At 42.8% G+C, this 21,907-nt stretch overlaps 1 protein-coding gene and 1 pseudogene across 2 annotated transcripts; both read left to right on the top strand.

Annotated features, from left to right (window-relative positions):
- Nucleotides 1–557: 557 nt before the first annotated feature.
- Nucleotides 558–1,529, top strand: LOC148003454 (reticulocalbin-1 pseudogene; annotated as a pseudogene).
- A 5,655-nt stretch (nt 1,530–7,184) lies between these two features.
- On the top strand, nt 7,185–15,044 carry LOC148003453 (disks large homolog 5-like). Of its 2 annotated transcripts, XM_087568692.1 has the most exons (5): nt 7,185–7,358; nt 8,076–8,235; nt 9,570–9,701; nt 10,347–10,530; nt 14,259–15,044. In XM_087568692.1, exons 1-5 carry the CDS (start codon nt 7,229–7,231, stop codon nt 14,262–14,264), a joined length of 612 nt encoding a protein of 203 aa, XP_087424818.1. In that variant the 5' UTR covers nt 7,185–7,228; the 3' UTR covers nt 14,265–15,044. The 2 variants fall into 2 exon arrangements, with proteins under 2 accessions (XP_087424818.1, XP_087424817.1); XM_087568691.1 differs by lacking the exon at nt 14,259–15,044 and having other exon boundaries at nt 7,229–7,358; nt 10,347–10,670.
- The last annotated feature ends 6,863 nt before the right edge of the window (nt 15,045–21,907 follow it).

The following is a 21,907-nucleotide window of genomic DNA, read 5'->3' as shown; positions in this document are numbered from 1 at the left end:
AGATGCTTGCAGTCAACCATTTTGCTGAAAACAGTGTCCCAAATGGAGAGTTAAGAGAAAGGATTGAGGGAGCTGAAGGGGTTTACAGCCACATAAGAACAGCAGTAAGAAACACCCAGAGCTCCCAGGGCCTAAACCACCATCCAAAGAGTACACATGGACAGACCCATGGCTACAGCTGCATATGTAGAAGAGGATGGCCTTCTTGGGCACAAATGGGAGGAGAAGCCCTTGGTCTTGTTAAGACTTGATGCCCTAGTGTAGAAGAAACCTGAACAGGAAGGCAGTAGGCCTGAGAGTTTGGGTGGGTGGTAACACCCTCACAGTAGAAGGGGGAGGCGTGTTATAAGGGGGTTTAGTGAATGGGAAACCAGGAAAAGGGATAACATTTGAAATGTAACAAAAGCCCTCTCTGGGGATGGACAGCTGCTAAGGTGCTCTGAGCCCCTACTTCCCTGCTGCCTCCCTTTGATCGTGACTGTGGTGTATGGTGTCAGCCTGGGACTCCCCATGGGCTGCTGCTGGCACTGTTCCTGGTGTTCAGGGCCAAGAGCAAGATGAGCAAGGAGCACATGGTTTGTCCTGATTCAGAGCTGGGCGAGTGGCCACCAGAGGACTAGGACAGCTTCCTGTACAATCATGAGGACTTCCTGGGCAAGGAGGACTCCAAGACCTTTGATAGCTAAGCCTGGATGAGAGCAGGAGAGGCTGGGGAAAATTGTTGTTCCAATTGACAGTGATGGAGGTGGCCTTGTTACTACTGAGGACCTGAAAGTTTGGATCAAACAGGTACAGAAAAGATACATCAACCATAATGTGGCTAAACTTTGGAAGGATTGTGATAGGGACATATACGAAAAGATCTCCTGGGAAGAATACAATCAGGCCAACTATGGCTACTACCTGGTTAACCTTGCTGAATTCCAAGATAGCTCGGATCATCACAACTTTAAAAAGTTGCCTCCACGAGATGAGAGGAGGTTTAAGGCCTTGACGGTGACCTGACAGCTACTCAGGACGGGTTCATTGCTTTTCTACACTAAGAGGATTTAGAACATATGAAGGAGATTGTAGTTCTGGAAACCCTGGAGGATATCGACAAGAACGGGGATGGTTTTGTGGACCAGGATGAGTACATTGTGGACATCTTTTTCTCACGAGGACAATTGCCCTGAGACAGACTGGGTTTTGTCTGGGGAGCAGTTCAATGATTTCCCAGATCTGAACAAGGATGGGAAGCTGGACTAGGATGAGATTCGCCACTGGATCCTCCCTCAGGACTATGACCATGCACAGGCTGAGGCCCGGCATCTGGTGTATGAGTCAGATAAAACAAGATGCTTACCAAGGAGTAGATTTTAGACTACTGGACCATGTTTGTGGGAAGCCATGCCACCAATTACAGGAAAGATCTTACAAAAATCATGACACTCATCCTCATATGGCCAACGTGTCACAGGCTTTCTACGGATGCTCTGCGTGATTGCTATATTTGTCAAGTATATAGCAGTTGTGTCCCTAAACAATGAGAAACCTTTCTAAAGCTCAAAAAAATCATACGTTGCACCACAAACAATAATAGTAGGAGATTTAAACACCCCACTTTCATCAATGGACAGATCAGGGAAACAGAAATTAAACAGAGACATAGAAAGACTAACAGAAGTTATGAAACAAATGGATTTAACATATATTTATAGAACACTCCACCCTAAAACCAAGGATATACCTTCTTCTCAGCATCCCACGGTACCTTCTCCAAAATTGACCATATAAAACATCCAATGGTAGAAACATAGCATTTTTAACAAATGGTGCTAGATCAACTGGAGGTCAGCATGTAGAAGAATGCAAGTTGACCCATCCTTATTACCCTGTACAAACCTTAAGTCCAAGTGGACCAAGGACCTCCACATCAAACCAGATACACTACAAGTAATAGATAAAATGTAGGGAAGAGTCCCGAAGACATAAAAACTAAGGAAAATTTCCTGAACAAAATACCAATGGCTTATGCTTTAAGATCAAGAATCGACAAATGGGGATACCTCATAAAACAGAAAAGCTTCTGTAAGGCAAAGGACAGTGTCATTAGGACAAAAAGGCAACCAACAGATTGGGAAAGAATCTTTACCAATCCTGCATCTGATATAGAGCTAATATCCAAAGTATACACAAAACACAAGAAGTTAGAGTACAGAGAGCCAAACAACCCTGTTAATAAATGAGGTACAGATCTAAAGAAAACATTCTCAGCTGAGGAATATCGAATAGCTGAAAAGCACCTAAAGAAATGATCAACATCCTAGTCATCTGGGAAATGCAAATCAAAACAAAGCTGAGAATCCACCTCACACCAGTCAGGATGACTAAGATCAAAAACTCAGGTGACAACAGATGCTGGTGAGGATGTGGAGAAAGAGGAACACTCCTCCATTGTTGCTGGGATGGCAAACTGGCACAAGCACTCTGGAAATCAGTCTGAAGGTTCCTCAGAAAATTGGACATTCTACTATCTGAGCACACAGCTATACCTGTCCTGGGCATATACCCAAAAGATACTCCAACATAAAACAAACACATATGATCCACTGAGTTTATAGCAGCCTTATTCATAATAGCCTGAAGCTGAAGTGAGCCCAGATGCCCTTCAACAGAGGAATGGATTCGAAAAATGTGGTACATCTACACAATGGAGTACCACTCAGCTATCAAAAAAAAAAATGACTACGTTCAATTCATAGGCAAATGGAAAGAACTAGAAAATATCATCCACAGTGAGGTAATCCAATCACAGAAAAGCACTCTTGGTATGCTCTTGGGAGGGATGGCCTCGAATCCCTACATTATTGATGTTATTATTATGGTTAACTGTAGAGAGCAGCGCAGCGAAACAAAGATGGTGCCCACATCCAGCCTTGTCAGTATATAAACGACTTTCTGCGCATGTGCAGGCTTTTCCCCTTGCTAGGGCTCCGTCTAGTGGTGAACAGCGGTACTGCACATGTGCGGTTTATGTACCAGGTGTCAGTTGAGCATTAATATGCTAATGAGGTGATTCATTCTCCGCCAATCCCTGGAGGACAAGTAGTGGGGTGATCCAAGCCCCACCAATCCCTGAGAGATAATTAGCATACTGTTGTCTATATAAGCTGAGCGATTTTGCTGCTCGGGGTCCCTGTTCAAGAGAGCTGTAACACTAAGAGAGCTGTAACACTGAGAAGAGCTGTAAAACTAAGAAGAGCTGTAACACAGTAAAAGCTTGATCACAGAAGAATCCTGTTGCCGCGCGTCGTTCTTGCTGGCGGGACATTGGGCGCACGACAGTTAGCATTAAGTATGACTGGGTTCATGGAAAATCCCCAGCGAGCTGCAGAAGACTAATACAAATGTGGTGGTCAATATGAATAATCACATGATAACGTGTGACGTTAAGATACCCAATGTCATGACCTGTAACGTTTCTGAAAAACCAACATCCTGCTGACAAATAGATATGACAAACCTGTGACCTTTCTGACATCCTGTCAACATCAGCCGATTCCCTGACCTCATGAATATTGTGTCCTTGGCGTGGGTAAATGTTTCTTACTTCTCTCCTCTCTCTGTTACCCTATTTATGGTACAAATTCAGCCTTGGGAAAAAATAAAATGGTCGCCTTGATCAGACTCTTGTCGTGGAGTCCTTCTTCGCATCTCTTATCCCCCATTCTCTTCCAGGTACTCAGCACCCCTCATTGACAGTATGCACTCATTGATAAGTGGATATTGACCAAAACCTCGAATTACCCAAGATGCAATCTACAGATCTCAGGTAACTCAAGAAGAAGGATGACCAAAGTGCAGATGTTCCCACTCCTTCTTAAAATGGGGATCAAAAATATCCATAGGAGGGGATATGGAGGCCAAATCTAAAGCAGAGACTGGAGGAACAGCCATTCAGAGTCTGCCCCACATGTGGCCCATATATATATACAGCCACCAAAACTAGGTAAGATTGATGAAGCTAAAAAGTGCTTACTGAAAGGGACCGGATATACATCTCCCCTGAGAGACACATCCAGGGCATTTCAAATAAAGAGGTCAGTTCTAGCAGTAAACTAGTGAACTGAGAACAGGACGCCCTTTATGGGAATTAGAGGAAGGATTCAAAGAGCTGAAGGGCTTGCAACCCCATAAGAACAGCAATGCTAACCAAATAAACCACTAGCAAAAGACTATACATGGACTGACTCAGGGGTCCAACTGCATATGTAGGAGAGAATAGCCTTGTTGGGGCACCTGTGGAAGGGGAAGCCCTTGTTCTTAACAAGGTTGGACCCTCAGTGCAGGGGAATGTCCGGGAAGGGGTTTCTAAGTGGCATGGATTGGGGGACCATACATATGGGAGAGGTCACGGCAGGGGGGCTTATGGACCAAAAGCTGGGAAAGGGAATAACTTTTGAATAAAACATATATATCTATTAAAAAAACTAAAATTTAAAGAAATGATACTAATGCCAAAAAATAATCAAAAATGTGAATAAGAAAGAAATTTTAGGATTTGGAAAAAGATGAATGCCAGGTATTTGAAAAACTGTATGACCATGGTAAACACTTTAATATACTTGAGAAATTTTTTTACATGTTACTGAACTGCATCTTTTTAAATAGTGAATGGAAATACAGTCCCTTCCTGGCTGTGAGGCTAGGTATCCAGATGTAGTGGAATTTATTATTTGTTGGTCCTGAATCTTTGAGTCTGCTTCTAACACAGCTTATGCCAAGGAAACTAGGCCAAGGTGATATCTAAGCCATTGACCAAACTATCTGGACTAACAATCACAGGTGAAATTCCACCTTGTAAATGGGACGAGAGGAATAAAAGATACCTTTAAGGATTTAAAAAAGATGAAATGTACCCAAAAAAATCCAATAAAAAAGTTTAAAATAAAAATAACTTAGGAAATACAAAATACTGGGGTGACATTCCACAATCATGAAGTGTTTCTTCTGTGATAGCTTATAGGTTAATTTACTTCTCTATGACTGTTTTCTTATTTGAAAGTAAGTAATGGCATTATCTGGGAAGTGATGGTGAGAACAAAAGATTTGCCTAACTTGAACAATCGATCCCTCCAAAGCATGTGATTAACATTCTAAGCACAGGGAAATTTCCTGAGGGGATTAAAGAACAAAATCCAAACATAAAACAGGAACAACAATGATTTAAAAACATTCTGCACTCTGGGTATGAAGGCATGTTGCAACTTTAATCAGCTTTGTAGGTATTTCTAATTAACACACAAAGAAACAAGCATCCTATCACAGTCCTAGCAGTTGCATCCAACAAAGAGAGAGCTGTGAGGTAGTGCGTGCTGCTTCTTTCCCCAGATACCCCTGGGCCTCAGGCCTGCACCCAGTGAGCTGGACCAAGAGCAGCCAGGTTGAAATTCCTGCTGCCATGGCAGGATTCTGCAGGAACATTTCCCTTTGACAACAAGGAACCTGTGTGGAGGAGACCTCTTGGTGAGTCCTCAAGGACTCTGTGTGTCCTATTCTACAGGGAGAAGCCCTGCCAGGTCTTTGGCAAGGCCAGCCAGTTGTCTGGGGAAATCTCTGGTCCTGTGGCAGAGGGCGAGGAATGGCAGAAAGAAGGGCAGCTCCACTGAGAGCAAAGGATAACCCTTCTAGGCCTATGACCTCCTAATTAATTTATCTTTTCACCTGATACCCTATTCACATTTTCTTACTATCATACAACTGTGATCTTGATGAGCAGCTGGTCTCTTGTTTTCTTAATCAGTTCTTTCTTGTCACAGACGTTTTTAACTTACTCCAGCCCATGAGACTTACTCATACCTTCTGTATGCAGTAGGACCCTTGGTGGGCCTGTCATCTCAAAAATAGAAGGTTCAGTAATCCACAAGATTGGACTCCAGTTTACCTCAGGCCAGGAAAGAAGTCAGCCACCATTAGTAAAAGAGCAAGGGAAAAATTACATAGGAAAAACAAATGGCTTAATCAGAAGAAAAGATCCTTAACTTCTAAGGCCCGCACATCTGCACCCCTCTCTTTTGAGCTTTGTATAGTGATGTTGTATAACTCCAGATGGTAGTAAAAGGCAAGAGTTCTTCCCAGAAACGTCATACATGATTTTCACTCTTACATCTGTGAGGTTGGGTGGCATTGTAGCACACATTCAGGTGGGATTATAAAACCTAGGATAAGAAGACAGAATCCACATATCACAATGCCAAATGGACACCGTCCTGAACTTATGGACCCAGTAAAATTGAGCTTCAACCTGACCTCAGGCCATTCCACTCCCTTCCCGTCCTCCTGATTGTTATGTTTGCTAGAAGTAAAAGATCATGGTGCAGCCCCCAATATTCTCATGCCTGGACTTGGCTATTCAGGAAGAATGATATTGTAAAAGTGATGGCTATGTAGTTACAACGTAGTAACCCAAGGTCCAGGTTGACATTTGCTCAATGATGTTCAATTTAATTGTCTTGTTATATTTGAGAAAGGGAAGATGTCCTACATAATATATAAAAGGGACAGAAACTTATTCTTTTATATATGCCCTGTAGTTGATCCCTATGTTCCCATGGAAAAGGAGTTTTTATTGCAAAAAAATAGGATTATAGACCATTCATTTTGTGAAATACATGGATATGTAAATGGAAACAATGTCGGCTGTCAAGGACTGCACAGTAAGCAAATATTTCCAGGATTTATACACTCAGAGGTATAGAAGAAATATATTGGCCTCCAGAAGAAGGGAAAAGCTTAGGAATGGAAATGTGTGTCACATGCATTGTCTCAAGTAGCAGATTTCCTTTTAAGAAATGTCTCCCTCCTCCTTGGTCCCTAGAGATTTGGGTGCTAAGAAAAATCTGCTCTCCAATTCAGGGTTGTAAGCAACCCTCCCCAGCAAAAGCATTGTTGACTTCTAATGAAGCAGAGAGAAATATCTAGCTTTGAAATAGAGGTTGCCAAATGGTATTCCCAGCGACACATGAGAGACTGGAGGAAAGGGTCCCCACAGAAAATCATTAATTTGGGGAAAGCTGGTTAGTATGTAGGCCATAGAACTTTCCAGTGACATCACCAGTAAGCACTTCACTGGGCAATCTATTGTATCTAAGAGATCCCTAGAAACTTCTGTGATGTCACCAGTGTTGTGGTGACACCAACTGCCTTTGGGATATTTCTTCAGTTCCCTTTGGGTTCACAAGCAGGCATGTTTCGCCAGCTGCTCAGGCTATTTCGGAAGGAAAGGGGAGATCAAGGAAAGACCGCACCAGGTCAGAGGGAAGCTGACCCCCTCTCTAGTGAAACAGGAAGGAGGAAATCATTCTGGGGAAGGCTTGGTGAGTCCTGGGCAGAGTTGGGGAACATCCTCAAGGAGGTAGGTTTGAGATGTGCCTTCTAAGACTAGGCCTTACAAGCAGGAGCCTTGGGATTTCTCAAAGGCAAACCAAGAGTCAGGAGTTCTTAATCTTAAATTTGAGAGAAAGACATAAAGTGGTAAGCCTTCAGTGTCTTTTCTTGAAGTTTTTTTAACTGTGAATGTCAATGAATGGCAGGAGGAGGCACTGTGAGATTAACAATGTGACCATCCATGGTTGGGAGTTGAAGCACTTCATCCTCTAGATTACTGTAGGTTACATAAGTCTCTGATGGCGAGAACAAGGAAGGATGCACCCCTAGTCATGAATTGAGTTCTCAGACACTTTGGGCTGGAACACAGATGATTAGAGCTTGATGGTGCTAAGCATTATGAACTCCAAGATTAACTGCACCACATCTGATATGAGATAACATTATCCCAGATGTTTATGTCTCAGTCAGGTTATAACTTTCAGTGCCAGGGGTCCTGTAATAGTGAGTGTAGGACGTGTATGGCATTAGAGGTTGGGAAGAGGGTCATAGCTTAAAGTCCAGCTTCAAAATAGCTTTTCTGCTCTTTTTGGGATTCACCCAGTCTACCATTTCATCTTCCTCAGCTGCCTTTTGGTATTCAGAATGGTCTTTTCCTCCCATGGGCCATCAAATATGCAAATTCACTTGGGTTTATCTATCTACAGGTTTTGGTAGGAAGGCATCATCCCAAAGTGTAATCAGTCAGCAAGAGGAGTGTCTAAAGGAACTGGAGGAACTCAAATTTGAAATCCAGAAGTGTCAATTCGAGAGGGATGAACTTTACCAAATCCTGGACCTTTATATCTATGATGATTGGGACCACAGGTAGTCATTATGCCCAGTAACCTGTTCACTGTCTTGTGCTCTCTCTCTGCTAACCCAAGCTTTCCTCATAGCACGAGAGAGTTTCACCTCTCATCCTGGATTTTAAGGAGACTTGGCATGCAGTAGCTTGTGAGATAAGCTAGGTGCTGTGTGTTTAGGGTTAACCAGTTTTGTAGTTGACCCTGCGGTGGTTGGAGATGCATTGGTTCTGTCAACAGCTGGAAGAACCTGGTCACACTTGCTGCAACTGTGTGTGTGAATGAAATGCCTGCAGGTCATCACTCTTTTACTCTGAATTTGTTCATTATACACTGATTCTATGGCACCTCCATGGATGTAGTTGGCATTCTAAATGCGTTTGGATATGGGTTGGTATGCATATATGTGGATGTATTTGTTGGTGTTTTACTCAGGATCAGGAGGTCTGGGACCTTTGATGGGGTCTGAGGATTTGTTTGATCAACAGTTTGCAGGTCATGATAGTGATGAGTATGTGGAGGCCCACATTGATCAACAGAGCACTTTGCTCCTTCTGTATACCTTGGTGGCACACAGGACTCTCCTGAGGGGAGGACGTGCTATAAATCCTCTTCCCTGTCAAACTTAGTTATGCCCACTGAGAATTCATGTAACAATAGAAACCAAAGATTGAGTATACCTGCTTTCAAAACAAGAGAAATGTCATCACAGCTTTCTCTTGGGCCCAAAGCTGTGGCACAGACTGGAGGAATCTTCTTCCTGAACTAGTCAATTCTATAATGCTCACCTGGCCAGCTCTTGAAGGTCAGGTCCCTCCAATTGGTCCCTTGACTCTGTTGTCCTGTGCCCAGGATAATAAACTTAACCAGTACAAATACTTTGAAGGAGCAAGTATGTGGTACATACTGAGTTTAAGTAATAGAGAGAACAGTCTGATTTCACCTAATTTGTTTCACCTGCTTTGATCTTTAGTTTTTTATTTTTTTTAATTACCAGGGATTGTTTATTGTGACCTAGAAATGGTCACTGTGGTCTTGACAGTTGTTATTCCCAAACAGGCATCTCTCAGGCTCTGCCCCTCCTATATAGTGAGTCTTTGCAGAACCATATCTCCTCAGGATTCCAAGGAGTCCTTATTTCAAAACAAATGTTTGCTTATGTACATGGAAATATTTTTCTGTGGATTGAGTCTCACTGTTGGGTTTTGGTCTGGTTTTTGAGTTTGCCACTTTCTTCCCTTCCACCATTGCTTGAATTTGAACTGTTTTATTATATATTTTTTATTTACATTTCACCTAATTCTGAAATCATGAGTTCAAATCGTTATTTGTTCCTTTGGCCATGACCTAACCCAGGCTGGATGTCGAATTGCCAGTACTTCAATCCGAACATGAGATGAGAATGATGGCTATGCAAATGATGACCAACTCAATAAGTGATGCCATGGAGAGGTACAAGGAGCTCATACAAGTGAACAGTTCCTACCGGTGAGTCACTGACAGTGATGAGAACCCAGCACTAGGCAGGGAATGCTTCTGTCCTGTGTGACTTTGAACCAAAGTCAGGGCTCTGGTTCTGTAGTGTCTGACTCTTAACAAGAAGGCTGCCTCCTGGCAAGGGTCTTAGATTTGTAGCTCTTGGACTCAGTTGTCCTACCTGTGAAGGGTGTAGAAGACCCTCCAATTCTTATTTTCCCCATTAAGGATCCTCTAGATAGAAAAGATTTGCACCATGATGGGAATATCAATCAACTCTGAATCTCTAGGACTCTGACAGGGTGTCTATGATCCATGAGAAACTCATGGAAAGATTGTACAGCTATTGGGTCTTCTATCCTCCCTCAGAGGGCATTTGACCTCTCCTTGCAGATGATTTCAGCATACTATGGACATATGAGCTCCCTTATGGACCATTTCTTCTACCTTGATTTATATGAACCGTCTTAGTGTCAGGATTTTCAGAAGTACTTTGATTCACAGGGAATGTGTCCTCTAATTGGTGCTAACTTGTATAGTGTGGCTCTATTCTGAGGATTTCTGGGGATGAGGGCCCTTGAAGGGATGATTGTACTTGCAGGAGTGAGAGGCAAATAGAAGCTGGCTGGGACTTACCATTTTTTGTTTGTGGTTCAGCATCAGGCACTCCCAGCTCCTACGTGAACAAACTCAATTGAAGAACAATATACAGATTTTGCTGAATGAGAAGAGAAAACTGCTGGTGGAGCAGACTGAACTGCCAGCATCCTCTGTGGAGGCAAAGAGGCTCTGTGAAGAGGCTGGAATGAACATCTGTGTCCCCAGAGCCAAGCAACAGCAGGTAGGGTTAGGACTCAGGGTCAGGCTATCCTCAGGTCTTACCATAAACATAGACAAACCAGTGTAACTGTCTATTGACTGATCCATGTCCTGACCTAGGTCTCATCCAAGTGTTCATTCATGTGATGGTTTACAAGGCTTTCTGTGGAGATAGCTCCTCTTCAGGAAATTGCATGTTTGGAAAGCAAATGCTCCTGCTCTTCTAGATTGTGCAGTTTATTAAGGGAGATGGGTTGATCACACAGCACAGCACTACATGCCATTATGTGTGGAGGGTGCTATGTGGGAGCCCCTCTTTAGACTAGAGCAGGGCTTTGAGAGATGAAGCAAAAGCCCAGAGCCCATTTTCTTTACAGGGTCATGTGAGATTCCAGGAACTAAATAGTTTAGAAGGAGGAGAGCCTGGTGGAAATGCCAAAGAAATGGTTCTCTTTGTCATCTTTTGGTGGATTTGTTCTTTCTCCCCCATTTTCCCTGTATATCGAGACCATCTCTTCAGGCTTCCTGAATCATGGGTACCTGACAGAGCCTGAGGAGCAGCATGTCAGTCCTGTTTTGTTCGAGTGTTGCTGGAGAGTTCATATCTTGACCTTACACTCTGTAGATGCTTGGAAAAGCAGGGATGTGGAAAGGGGTTCTCAAAACCTGACAATTGGCATGAGATATTTGAGACTTCAAGAACAGAGTTATCTACCCCCATTCTCACCAAGAAGAGTGCTATCTAGGCCTTTTTATTCTTCTTGGGAAAAATGGCTGAGTAGTGATTCTCTCTTAAAATACTTGCTTTGAATAGTCTATATTATGTTGTTCCTCCAGCATGATGGGATCTTCATTGTTTTCTGCCGACTTGTGATTTCTGGTGTGTGTGTGTGTGTGTGTGTGTGTGTGTGTGTGTGTGTGTGTGTGTGTGTATGTGTCTGTTTGTGCTTGTTTGTGTGTGTGTCTGTATGTGTGTGTGATAGAGTATGTGTGTGTGAGTGAGTGTGTGTGTGTGTGTGTGCGTGTGTATGAGTGGGTATATGTGTTTCTGAGTGTGTGTGTCATTGTGTGTCAGTGAGTGTGTGTATATGTGACTCTGTGTATGTGAGTATGTGTGTGTGTGTGTGTGTCTGTGTGTGTGTGTGTCTGTGTGTGTGTTTGTGTGTACCAGCTGTGGCTCAGCATGTTTCTGCTCTTGTTGTGGGTTTAATTCTGGATGATTTTTCAAGTGTTTCTAGTATGGGTTCTTTTGTGTGTGTGTGTGAGTGTGTGTGTGTGTGTGTGTGTGTGTTTCTTTGTGCATAATTGCACAGGTGAGTCTCTATTGCCATGTTTCATGAGAAAAAGAATCTAAGAGTTCCCTTTGCATCCATGAATATCAAATATAGCACCACAATCACTTGGAATCTCCACCTAACTCTGTACAGCATAAGAACCGAAAACACTTGTAAAGTTAGATTTTCAAGTGATTGGGGAAAAATGACTGGTCTGCATCGAAATCCTTTGGAGCACATCAAAGGAATGGAGTACAGGGAGGTAAGGGGGGCTGCTTTATAAAATCCATTGATTTATGATCCTTCTCTGTTCTTTGTGAATGGTGAAAGCCCACTGGAAGGTTGTGTCACTCACTGTGTCTTCTCCAAGGTTGCTTTCCACATTGCCTGCTACCATTTCTTTCCAGCTACCTTGGCACACTACAGCTTCCCCTGGGAGTTTGGCTTGGATTTTATTCATTGAGAATTTGAGTTGCTTGGAGTTGTATCGTCATCCAGCAAAAGTCCCATAGCTATGCTGTGGTGCAAGAACAGGGCAGTTTCAGGAGCCCCTTTAGGTGCACAGATAATCTAAAGCACTCCCCTATGTTATCTGTGTAGCATTCTGCAAGTGCTGTCGATCACCATCATTTTCTCTCAGTTAATTTCAGCCTCAATGGAGTCAGGAGAAATGATGAAATTCAGACGGGTCTGTTAGTGGACGATCAGAAAGGCCTGTGAGAAGCCATGTTCTTTAAGTGGAACAGAAGTGTTAGTTGACCCAGAGATCCCAGAGAAAAGAATAGGTGTCCAACTAGAGCAACTAGAGCACATCTGGGTTGTAGTGGTCCAAGGAGGGAAACTGTAGGAGAGGTTGGAGCCCTTCAGTGGATTATGACTCAGTGTGAGACAATCCATGTAAGCATTTATTTATTTACTCCAAATATCTGTGACACAATCACATTATAGGTAGAAACATTGTTCATATGGATCCTGGTTATGGAGATTTCCTATGATTCTGGGGGCATAGCTTTGGGCATGAAGTCACTCAGGCTATGGTAAAGACAGCTCCTATTAGAAGAAGCTGCACTCTATGGGGAAAGTCTGAAACAGTGAACAAGAACAGGAGTCTATTCCACCACCAACATATGATATTTTGCTGGGAAACAAGACTGCTCTACTCAGCCTTGGGAACTTGCTAAGCCAGACTGGTAATAGGGAAAGAGCCCTGATTCTATGTCGGTTTATGGGAGGGCAGCACAACACTGACTGAGCTGTCTATAGGCTATGACCACTATGTACATATCCCACTCAACTTTTGTTTTTATGCCTCCAGAGTATCCTGGGGAATCATTATATTAAGCATTAAAAGGGAAAGTAAACACTGCAATGTACTATGTTTATATTGTGTAAACACAAATGGCTTGCATGTTTGCCAGTTTGTATTAGTGTGTCTGTGTGTATGTTTGTGTGTGCATACATACATGCATGCTTCCATTGACAGTACACTCATCTGATGACCAGGATAAGGAAGGATTCGAGGAAAGAATGCAGGACACTCTGAAGCAGAAATAACCGATCAACCAGGAAAGTGGCTTGGGAGGAACATTGTAGAAGCATTCTGATATTTTTGAGAGCAGTCAGGTAGGAACACAGACTGGCAGAAGCCAATTGGATTTCCTGTCCCTATATAACTATCCTTTTTGGATGGCTGAGCACTGACAAGGTTTTCACCATCAGTCACCTAAAGAACTGCCCAGAGTATTGTTCTGGTACAGTTTATGTGAATATTGTCGATGACACAATATGTATAATCCTCAGGATTTCTTTGTATTTTGTACTTCTTTCTTCCTGTTAACTCTCTGATAAGATCTGAGGACATTTTCTCTTCTGTCATCTCACAAATTGCATTACAATAACCATAGTCTTACAGGGGTGATGTTATGTATCTCCATCACAATAAACTTTACTGTTCCTTGTGTATGCTGTGAGCACATTCTCAGTGATTACAGGATCTGTGCAGTGAGAATGGATTTGAAGTGAGATGGCTTCTCTGTGTATTTGCAGATCAGTTGTTACAAATTGAACCTAGGCAGGTTCCTTCAGTGCTAACATAATCAGAACTTTCACCCCAATTCTGGGCATGTTCTCCAGAAGGAATCCACATGGTATTCTAGGTTGCTCATACCTCTGTTGAACACAGATTCAGACCCAGCTACAATGTTATTATTCAATATAATATACCTGGACCAGTGACAAAATATGACCATTTTTCTCTCAATTCCAGTACAGTACATAGTCCACAGTTCAAATTCTAGCAGTTTGAAAAGCTGAGATATAAATCCAAGCACAGGTACTCTATGACACTTGGGGATGCAGGGACTGACCTCAGCTGACAGACAGGTCATGCTGGATTGTCCAACTGAATAGAGCTGATGTAAAAGGGAGAGCTGAATTGACAACCCCTCACTAAACCTTTATTCCCTTGCTCTGCTAGGTCTGAAATTCTCCAGCAGAAACTCGAACATGACACAGACCAGGACAAGTTCTCCCTTGGAGAGAAGTGCTACAGGAGGAGAACTAAGTGTGCACAGCAAATACACCACTATTGCATCTCATCTGTAGTGTCCATAGCAATTGTGCACTGCATTTTCCTCCTTTATTTTAACTTCTTTGGATTGAATAGGCCTTACTTTCACCTCAGCTCTCTCCAGCAAGTGTGCACTTTTGGATGGACCCAGAGAAGTGCTGATGCACATCAATCAAGAGCTGCTGGTCATCCAGAAAGACTGCACGTGTAAATTGGTACTTGTCCTGATGGGTCATCCAGAAGAGTTTCATGGAGATCAATTCACAACATTGGAAAGACTATGAAACAAAGTCTGTAATATCATTTCTACTCAGTATTGGTAGGCTTTTTCCTTAATACCCCCACTCCAACAAAACAGACCTACTTCCACTCCTCTTGAAAATATTATTACCATCAGTGACTGCTTGTCTACTATGTCTCCAAGGCAAGCCACAGGCTATAAGTCTATTCTGCAAAAGGAGCAGCAAAAGATTGCTTAGCGCAATTCCTCTATTTAAAGTATGCTTGAGTTTTGATTATTTTGGTTTTTTGGTTTTCCTTCTATTCATTTGAAGTTTTGTTATTTATGGTTGTTGTTTTGTTCATTTGCTTTTCTATTTTGGTAAGAATATAGACTGTATATATTGACTACATGCATCTGGTTACTATCAATTAAATTGGATATATTCTGGTGAATAAAGGAGTAATCTCAAACTCTTCACTCTTAAGAACCTTCTTTATTGATCAACTACTTTAGTGTCAACATCTGAAGTCCCACAGCTGTCAGGGAGGGATGGATCTCTGAATTCTCATCAGGACTGGGCATCAAAATTGCTTCCCAGTTAGACGGAGATTCAAGGGCAATTACACAGTTCACTGTGTTTCCAACTCTGTGAATTTCAACTTCATCATACATACATTACCCACTGTGTATGCTTGCTGTCAAATATATAGTTACCTCTAAATTATACTCTGTGGTTGAGAGTGTTGAACAAATTAATGGGATAAACATTAATTTTTCTGTAACATCTCCCAGGACATATTAACATGGTATAAGGGAGTTTAAAGCAATCGGGAATCCTGCACCCAAATTCCATGGCGGAGAGTGCTGAACTTCCCACGAATGCAGATAATCCTGAGACCACAGGACAGAAAGCCACTTCTGCCCAGCTCTGCCCACATCTCTGGCACAATATTAATCTGCATGATGCCTCTGGAAAGAGGAATAGAGGAGCAGTCAGCGGCAGGAACCTGCTTGGTCCAGCCTGGGCCCAGTACCGACCCGGGCCCTGAGCATAGGGCCCTGAGCATATTTGAAGAAAACCAGAGGCATACAATTCTCTGTTTCCTTATTGTGGCTTTTGTTATTTGAAGCTCTAAACACCATTTTGTTGTTGTTGAATTTTAATTGGATATTTTTCATTTCGAATTCAAATGTTATTCCTTCCTTGTTTTCCAGAAATAAGTCTGAATACCATCGCCCTCCACCTCTTCTATAAATGTATTCCCTTCACCATCCATCCACTTTCCCAGCCTAGGCAGGACCAAGGGCTGCTCATTCCATTAGTGTCCAAGAAGACCATCCTCTGATACACATGCAGATGGGGCCATGGCACAGTCCCTGTATAGTGTTTGGGTAGAGGTTTAGTCTCTGGGAACTCTGCTTGGCAACCATGGTTGTTCTTATGGGGTTGCAAGTCCCTTCAACTCTTTCAATCTTTCTGTAATTCCTCCAACTGATGTCCAGTTCTCAGTTCAATGGTTTGCTGCTAGCATTCACCAGATATTTGACATGATCTGGCTGTGCCTCTCAGGAGACATCTATATCCAGTTCCTGTCAGCCTGCACCTCTTAGCTTCATCCACCTTATCTAGTTTGAAGGCTGTATATGTATAGGCCACATGTGGGGTAGATTCTGAATGGCCATTCCTCCAGGCTCTGTTCTAAACTTTGCCTCCCTATCCCTTCAATAGGGATTCTTCTTCTCCTTTAAAGGAAGGAGTGAAGCATCAGCATTTTGGTCATCCTCCCTGGATTTCATTTGGTCTGTGAATCTTGAGGAATTTGAGCATTTGTGGTAATATCCACTTATCAATGAGTGCATACCATGTGTGTGTTTCTGTGATTGGGTTAACTCACTCAGGATGATATGTTTTAGTTCGTTCTCTTTGCCTATGAATTTCATGAAGTCATTGTTTTTGAGATCTCTGTAGTACTCCATTGTGTAGATGAACCACACTTTCTGTTTCCATTCCTCTGTTGAAGGGCATCTGGGATCTTTTCATTTTCTGACTAGTATAAATAAGGCTGCTATGAACATGGTGGAGCATGTGCCCTGTTGTATGTTGGAGCATCTTTTGGGTATATGTGCAAGAGAGGTATAGCTGGGTCCTCAGCTAGTGCAATGTCTAATTTTCTGAGGAACCTCCAGACTGATATCCAGAATGGTTGTACCAGTCTGCAATCTCACCAACAATGGAGGAGTGTTCCTCTTTCTCACATCCGTGCAAGCGTCTTCTATAGCCTGAGTGTTTGATCTTAGCCATTCAGACTGGTGTGAGGTGGAATCTCAGGGTTGTTTGATTTGCATTTCCCACATAACTAAAGATGTTGAACATTTCTTTTGGTGCTTCTCAGCCACTCCATATTCCTCAGCTGTTAATTCTTGTTCAGGTCTGAACCGCAATTTTTAATAGGATTATTAGTATCCCTACAGTGCAGCGTCATGAGTTCTTTGTATATTTTGGATATTAGCCCTCTATCAGTTGTAGGATTAGTAAAGGTCTTTTCCCAATCTGTTGATTGGTGTTTTGTCCTAACCACAGTGTCCTTTGTCTTACCGAAGCTTTGTACCTTTATGAGATCCCATTTGTCTACTCTTGATCTTAGAGCATAAGCCATTCGTGTTTTGTTCAGGAAATTTTTTCCAGTGTCCATGTGTTCAAGATGCTTCCCCACTTTTGCTTCTCTTCGTTTGAGTGTATCTGGTTTGATGTAGAGGTCCTTGATCCACCTGGACTTAAGCTTTGTCCAGGGCAATAAGCAGGGGATGATTTGTCCTCTTCCATATGCTGACCTCCAGTGGAGCCAGCACCATTTGGTGAAAATGCTATCTTTTTTTCCACGTGATGGTTTTGTCTCCTTTGTCAAAAATCAAGTGACAATAGGTGTGTGGGTTCATTTCTGGGTCTGCAGTTCTATTCCACTGGTCTATCTGTCTGTCTCTGTACCAATACCATACAATTTTATCACTATTGCTCTGTAAACTGCTTGAGTTCAGGGATAGTGATTCCCCCTGAAGTCCTTTTATTGTTGTGGATAGTTTTAGCTATCCTGAGTTACTTGTTATTCCAAATGAATTTGCAAATTATTCCTTCTAACCCTATGAAGAAGTATATTGGAATTTTGATGGGGATTGCATTGAATCTGTAGGTCACTTTTGGAAAAATGGACATTTTTTACTCTCTTCATCCTGCCAACCCACGAGCATGGGAGATCTTTCCATTTTCTGAGATCTTCTTCATTTCTTTCTTCATATACATGAAGTTCTTTTCACACAGATCTTTCACTTGTTTGATAAATTCACACTGAGGTATTTTTATGTTATTTGGGACTATTATGAATGGTGTCATTTCCCGAATTTCTTTCTCAACTTGTTTATCTTTAGTGTAGAGGAAAGCTACTGATTTGTTTGAGTTAATTTTATACCCAGCCACTTTGCCGAAGTTGTTTATCAGTGTTAGGAGTTCTCTGGTGTAACTTTTTGGGTGTCTCAATTATACTGTCCTATCGTCCTCAATAATGATAATTTTCTTCTTCCTTTCCAATCTGTATCCCTTTGACCTCCTCTTTTTGTCTGATTGCTTTGGCTAATGCTGGGGACAACATACAATGACAGAGACTGCCAGCCGTAGTCCGGGATGGAGACATCTCAGAAGCCTGCAGCAGCTCCTTGTAAAGTAGGGTGGCTTCTGGAACCCTGAGTATCAGGAGACACATCCCTCCAGGGGCCCACCATGTGAAATAAGAGGCTGCCTACAGTAGTCCGGGATGGAGACATCTCAGTAGCCCACAGTAGCTCTTTGTAAAAACTGGTTGTTTCCATTTCCCTAACCTTATCACTGGACAAGGGCTGTATAGATTTCATTTGTGTGTGACTCCTATCGGTAGGCCTTGATGTGCACAATTATTGTATTATATCTGACTTTCCTACTTCTTTCTCCTTATGCTCTGGTGAATTCTGTGAAACTAGATGTTCCTTGATGTTATGATTTTAGACAATTGGAAATTGATGCATAGGGGCACAGCACAGCATAGCCCTAGAGGCCGAGTTGCATACTGTGTATTCTCATCTTGGAAAAAAATGTAATAACTGCACAATTGTAGTTCCAGATTAAGGTTTGACTTGCAAAGATAGCTTGAAGAAAATAAGAGAAAATGAATTAGAGACAACATTGGGACCCTAAGAAAGGAAAAAGTTATTGAAGTTAGGACATAAATTTTCCATAATATTTCAGACTGGTTCCTGGATATTGAAGTATAGAATATGTAAAATAATATACTAGTAAACTAAGTCAAGCTACTGGAACTCTTATGAGAGTCATTGTGTGCAAGGAACAGAAAGCTAGTGGAATTACTGTGCTAAGAATTATCTTGATTCTTTCTGGCCACTGCCTGGCAGTTTTGCCTATGTCGTTTATCATTAGAGCTTCACAGGAAAGTGCAGGTAGCTGACCTCGGAGCTTTGGTCTCTGAAGTATAAAAGTAAAGAGTTAAAGTTTAAATAACGATAAGTTTACAATTATTATTATTATATTGGCTATAGGTCTGGGTATAGGGGAAGCCTGAAACTTTGGAGAACAGTGTAATTCTTAGTTCTTGGTGAGATGTAGTCATTCTTTGCATTTGATTTGGCAATGATTATAAATGTCTTTTTCCTACCCGCTTTTGGATTATTAATAAAGGAGTGGGGCAAGAGAAAGGCTACGGAACATGCGAAGAGTAAATGAGAGAGAGCATCAGGGAGTGAATGAGAGAGTAAATGACAGAGCAAATGTAAGAACAAATGTGAGAGCAAATGAGAGAGCATGAGAAGAGCATGAGAAGAGTGAGTGGAGAGAGAATGTGAAGAGTGAATGAGGGAGCTAATGAGAGAGCGAGTCTGACAACAAATGTGAGAGCCAGGGAGAGAGCATGAGGAGAGCATGTGAGAATGAGTGAGGAGAGAATGTGAGGTGTGTGTGAAGATTGTGTGTGTGCATGACAGGAGAGTGCATGTAGTGTGTGTGAGATATGTGTGAGGTGTGTATGAAGACTGTGTGTGTGCGTGACAGGAGAGTGCATGTGCTGTGTGTGAGATATGTGTGAGGTGTGTATGAAGACTGTGTGTGTGCATGACAGGAGAGTGCATGTGGTGTGTGTGAGATATGTATGAGGTGTGTATGAAGACTGTGTGTGCGTGACAGGAGAGTGCATGTGGTGTGTGTGAGATATGTATGAGGTGTGTATGAAGACTGTGTGTGCGTGGAAGGATAATGAACAGACGTGTGCATGACGGTGGGCATGAAACCCCCCCCCCATGAGTCTTAACTCAGTGCTGCAACAGGCTTGAACGAGCCCAGGCACGCCCAGATACCTAGGGCTGAGTCACCATTAAAACTAACAGAGCATAAAAGAAAAGGAATGCAGAACAGACCAGGAGTACCAGATCTGACTCACAGGCCACCTGGCAGGAAGAGATAAGCCCCCATCCCCTGACATCCAGGACGCCCCAAACCTCCAATGTGTGTAGCTTTACCTTATTACCTCATCATGTGAAATAGCCAATCATATGTGAACATGTCTATGTGCCTCGTTTGAATCCACCAATCCCCGTAACTGTGCATCTGCTTCTGTACGCCCGCTTCTGCTTCCCCAAACCTAATAAAAGCCCCATGCTGGAGCTGCTGGGCCCGCAAGTCCACCGAAGAGACTGTGTGCTCGCAGGTACCTGTGTTTTCCAATAAACCCTCTTGCTGATTGCATCCGAGTGGACTCGGCTCGGTCATTGGGCGCTTGGGTCTCCTCCTGAGGGAAAGGTCCTCTCCAGATATCTTTCATTTGGAGGCTCGTCCGGGATTCGGAGATCCTCTGCCCATAGATCACCGACCACCCACCGGGAGGTAAGCTGGCCGGCGTTTGTCTTGTCTGTCCTGTCTTGTCCTGTGAACAATTGATCAATAGGCTCAGATCTGGGGACTATCTGGGTGGGCCAGAGAAGGAGCTGACGAGCTCAGACTTCTCCCCCGCAGCCCTGGAAGACGTTCCAGGGGTGGTTGGAGGAGAGGGAGGTCTGGATCCGTGGCGCCTCCGTCCGTTTTCGGAGGGATCCGGACCCTTGATGACTCCGTCTGAATTTTATTGGAGTAGAGGATCCAAGGCCCTCGGAGACTCCGTCTGAATTTTTGGTTTCAGTTTGGTACCGAAGCCGCGAGGCGCGTCTGTCTGTTACTTTTTTGACTGTTGGAATTGTTTATCTTCTTTGTGACCTGACTGTGGTTTTCTGGACATGTTGGTGTCTGTTGTTTGTGTTCTGTTTTTGTGTTTGGTATCCCAGAAGCAGGTAAGGTTAAGCTGCAGTTTGGGCCAGGTACCGAAGGTACCAGACATCTGTGGAAATTGCTTATAGGATGCTTTGTCTTGGTCTTGTTTCTCTGGTTTGTTTTCTGTGAAAGTGTCGAGTGTCTTTTTGGCTTTTGTTTCGTGTTTGAATTTGGACTGACGACTGTATTTAAATCTTGGACTGATGACTGTGTTTGAAATCATGAAACTGTTTGCTTTCTTCGTCAAAGAGTTTTACTTGGTCAACTTGGTGCTTAAGTTAAAAATTGAAAATAATTTGCTTGAGAGAAATTGTTTTCTGCCAGGGAGTTTTGTCTCTCTCTCTTGAGCCTCCTCCCCAAGGAGAGATGCCCCAGGTTGGCGAGGGGGGGGGCGAAAAGCCCCTAAAATAGTTTCAAAAAAAACTACAACAAACTGTGAAAAACTTTGTTTTGCCCGTCAAAATTTAGAATTCAGACTTTGGCTGTGGCCAAGGTCAGGATTAATGTCTTCTTTTCCATGGGCCTTTAACCCAGTGAGACAGTTTGGTAAAGGGCTGCTACTGAGGTCCTGAAAGTCCCAGGTGAACCCATTACAATTCTTTTGTCAGCCACATGGTATCTAGCACCCAGGTTCTAACCATCTCTCCATCCTTTTGTTATTAGTTGTTACTAGAAGCCTAGTCATTTGGAGGCTGGTTCTCTTGAGAGGCAAAGCCACCAAGCCGACGCTGAAGAGAGATACTCCTTGAGGGAAAATCTAAGTTTAGAGAGATAGTCGATAACAGATCGGCTGCCTCTCTGCTCACCTTTCTGTTTCATAGACAAAGCTTGTGCTTATTTATACAGTGGCCTTTTTGTCCAAGAAAGGCCTCCTGGTTTAGCTGTGTGACTAAATGCTATTTGCCCTCTTCAGTGGACCTCTATTCTCAAGATTCTCTTCTTTCCCCACCATCCCATTTGAGATGCTTGTTAGTAACTGTTACAGATCTCCTTTAT

This window comes from Rattus norvegicus, chromosome 9 (assembly GCF_021556685.1).
Source record: "Rattus norvegicus strain SHRSP/BbbUtx chromosome 9, alternate assembly SHRSP_T2T, whole genome shotgun sequence".
NCBI classification, from domain to species: Eukaryota; Metazoa; Chordata; class Mammalia; order Rodentia; family Muridae; genus Rattus; species Rattus norvegicus.
The sequence above is the reverse complement of the archived record's forward strand: the minus strand, read 5'-3'. Positions and strand labels throughout refer to the sequence as shown.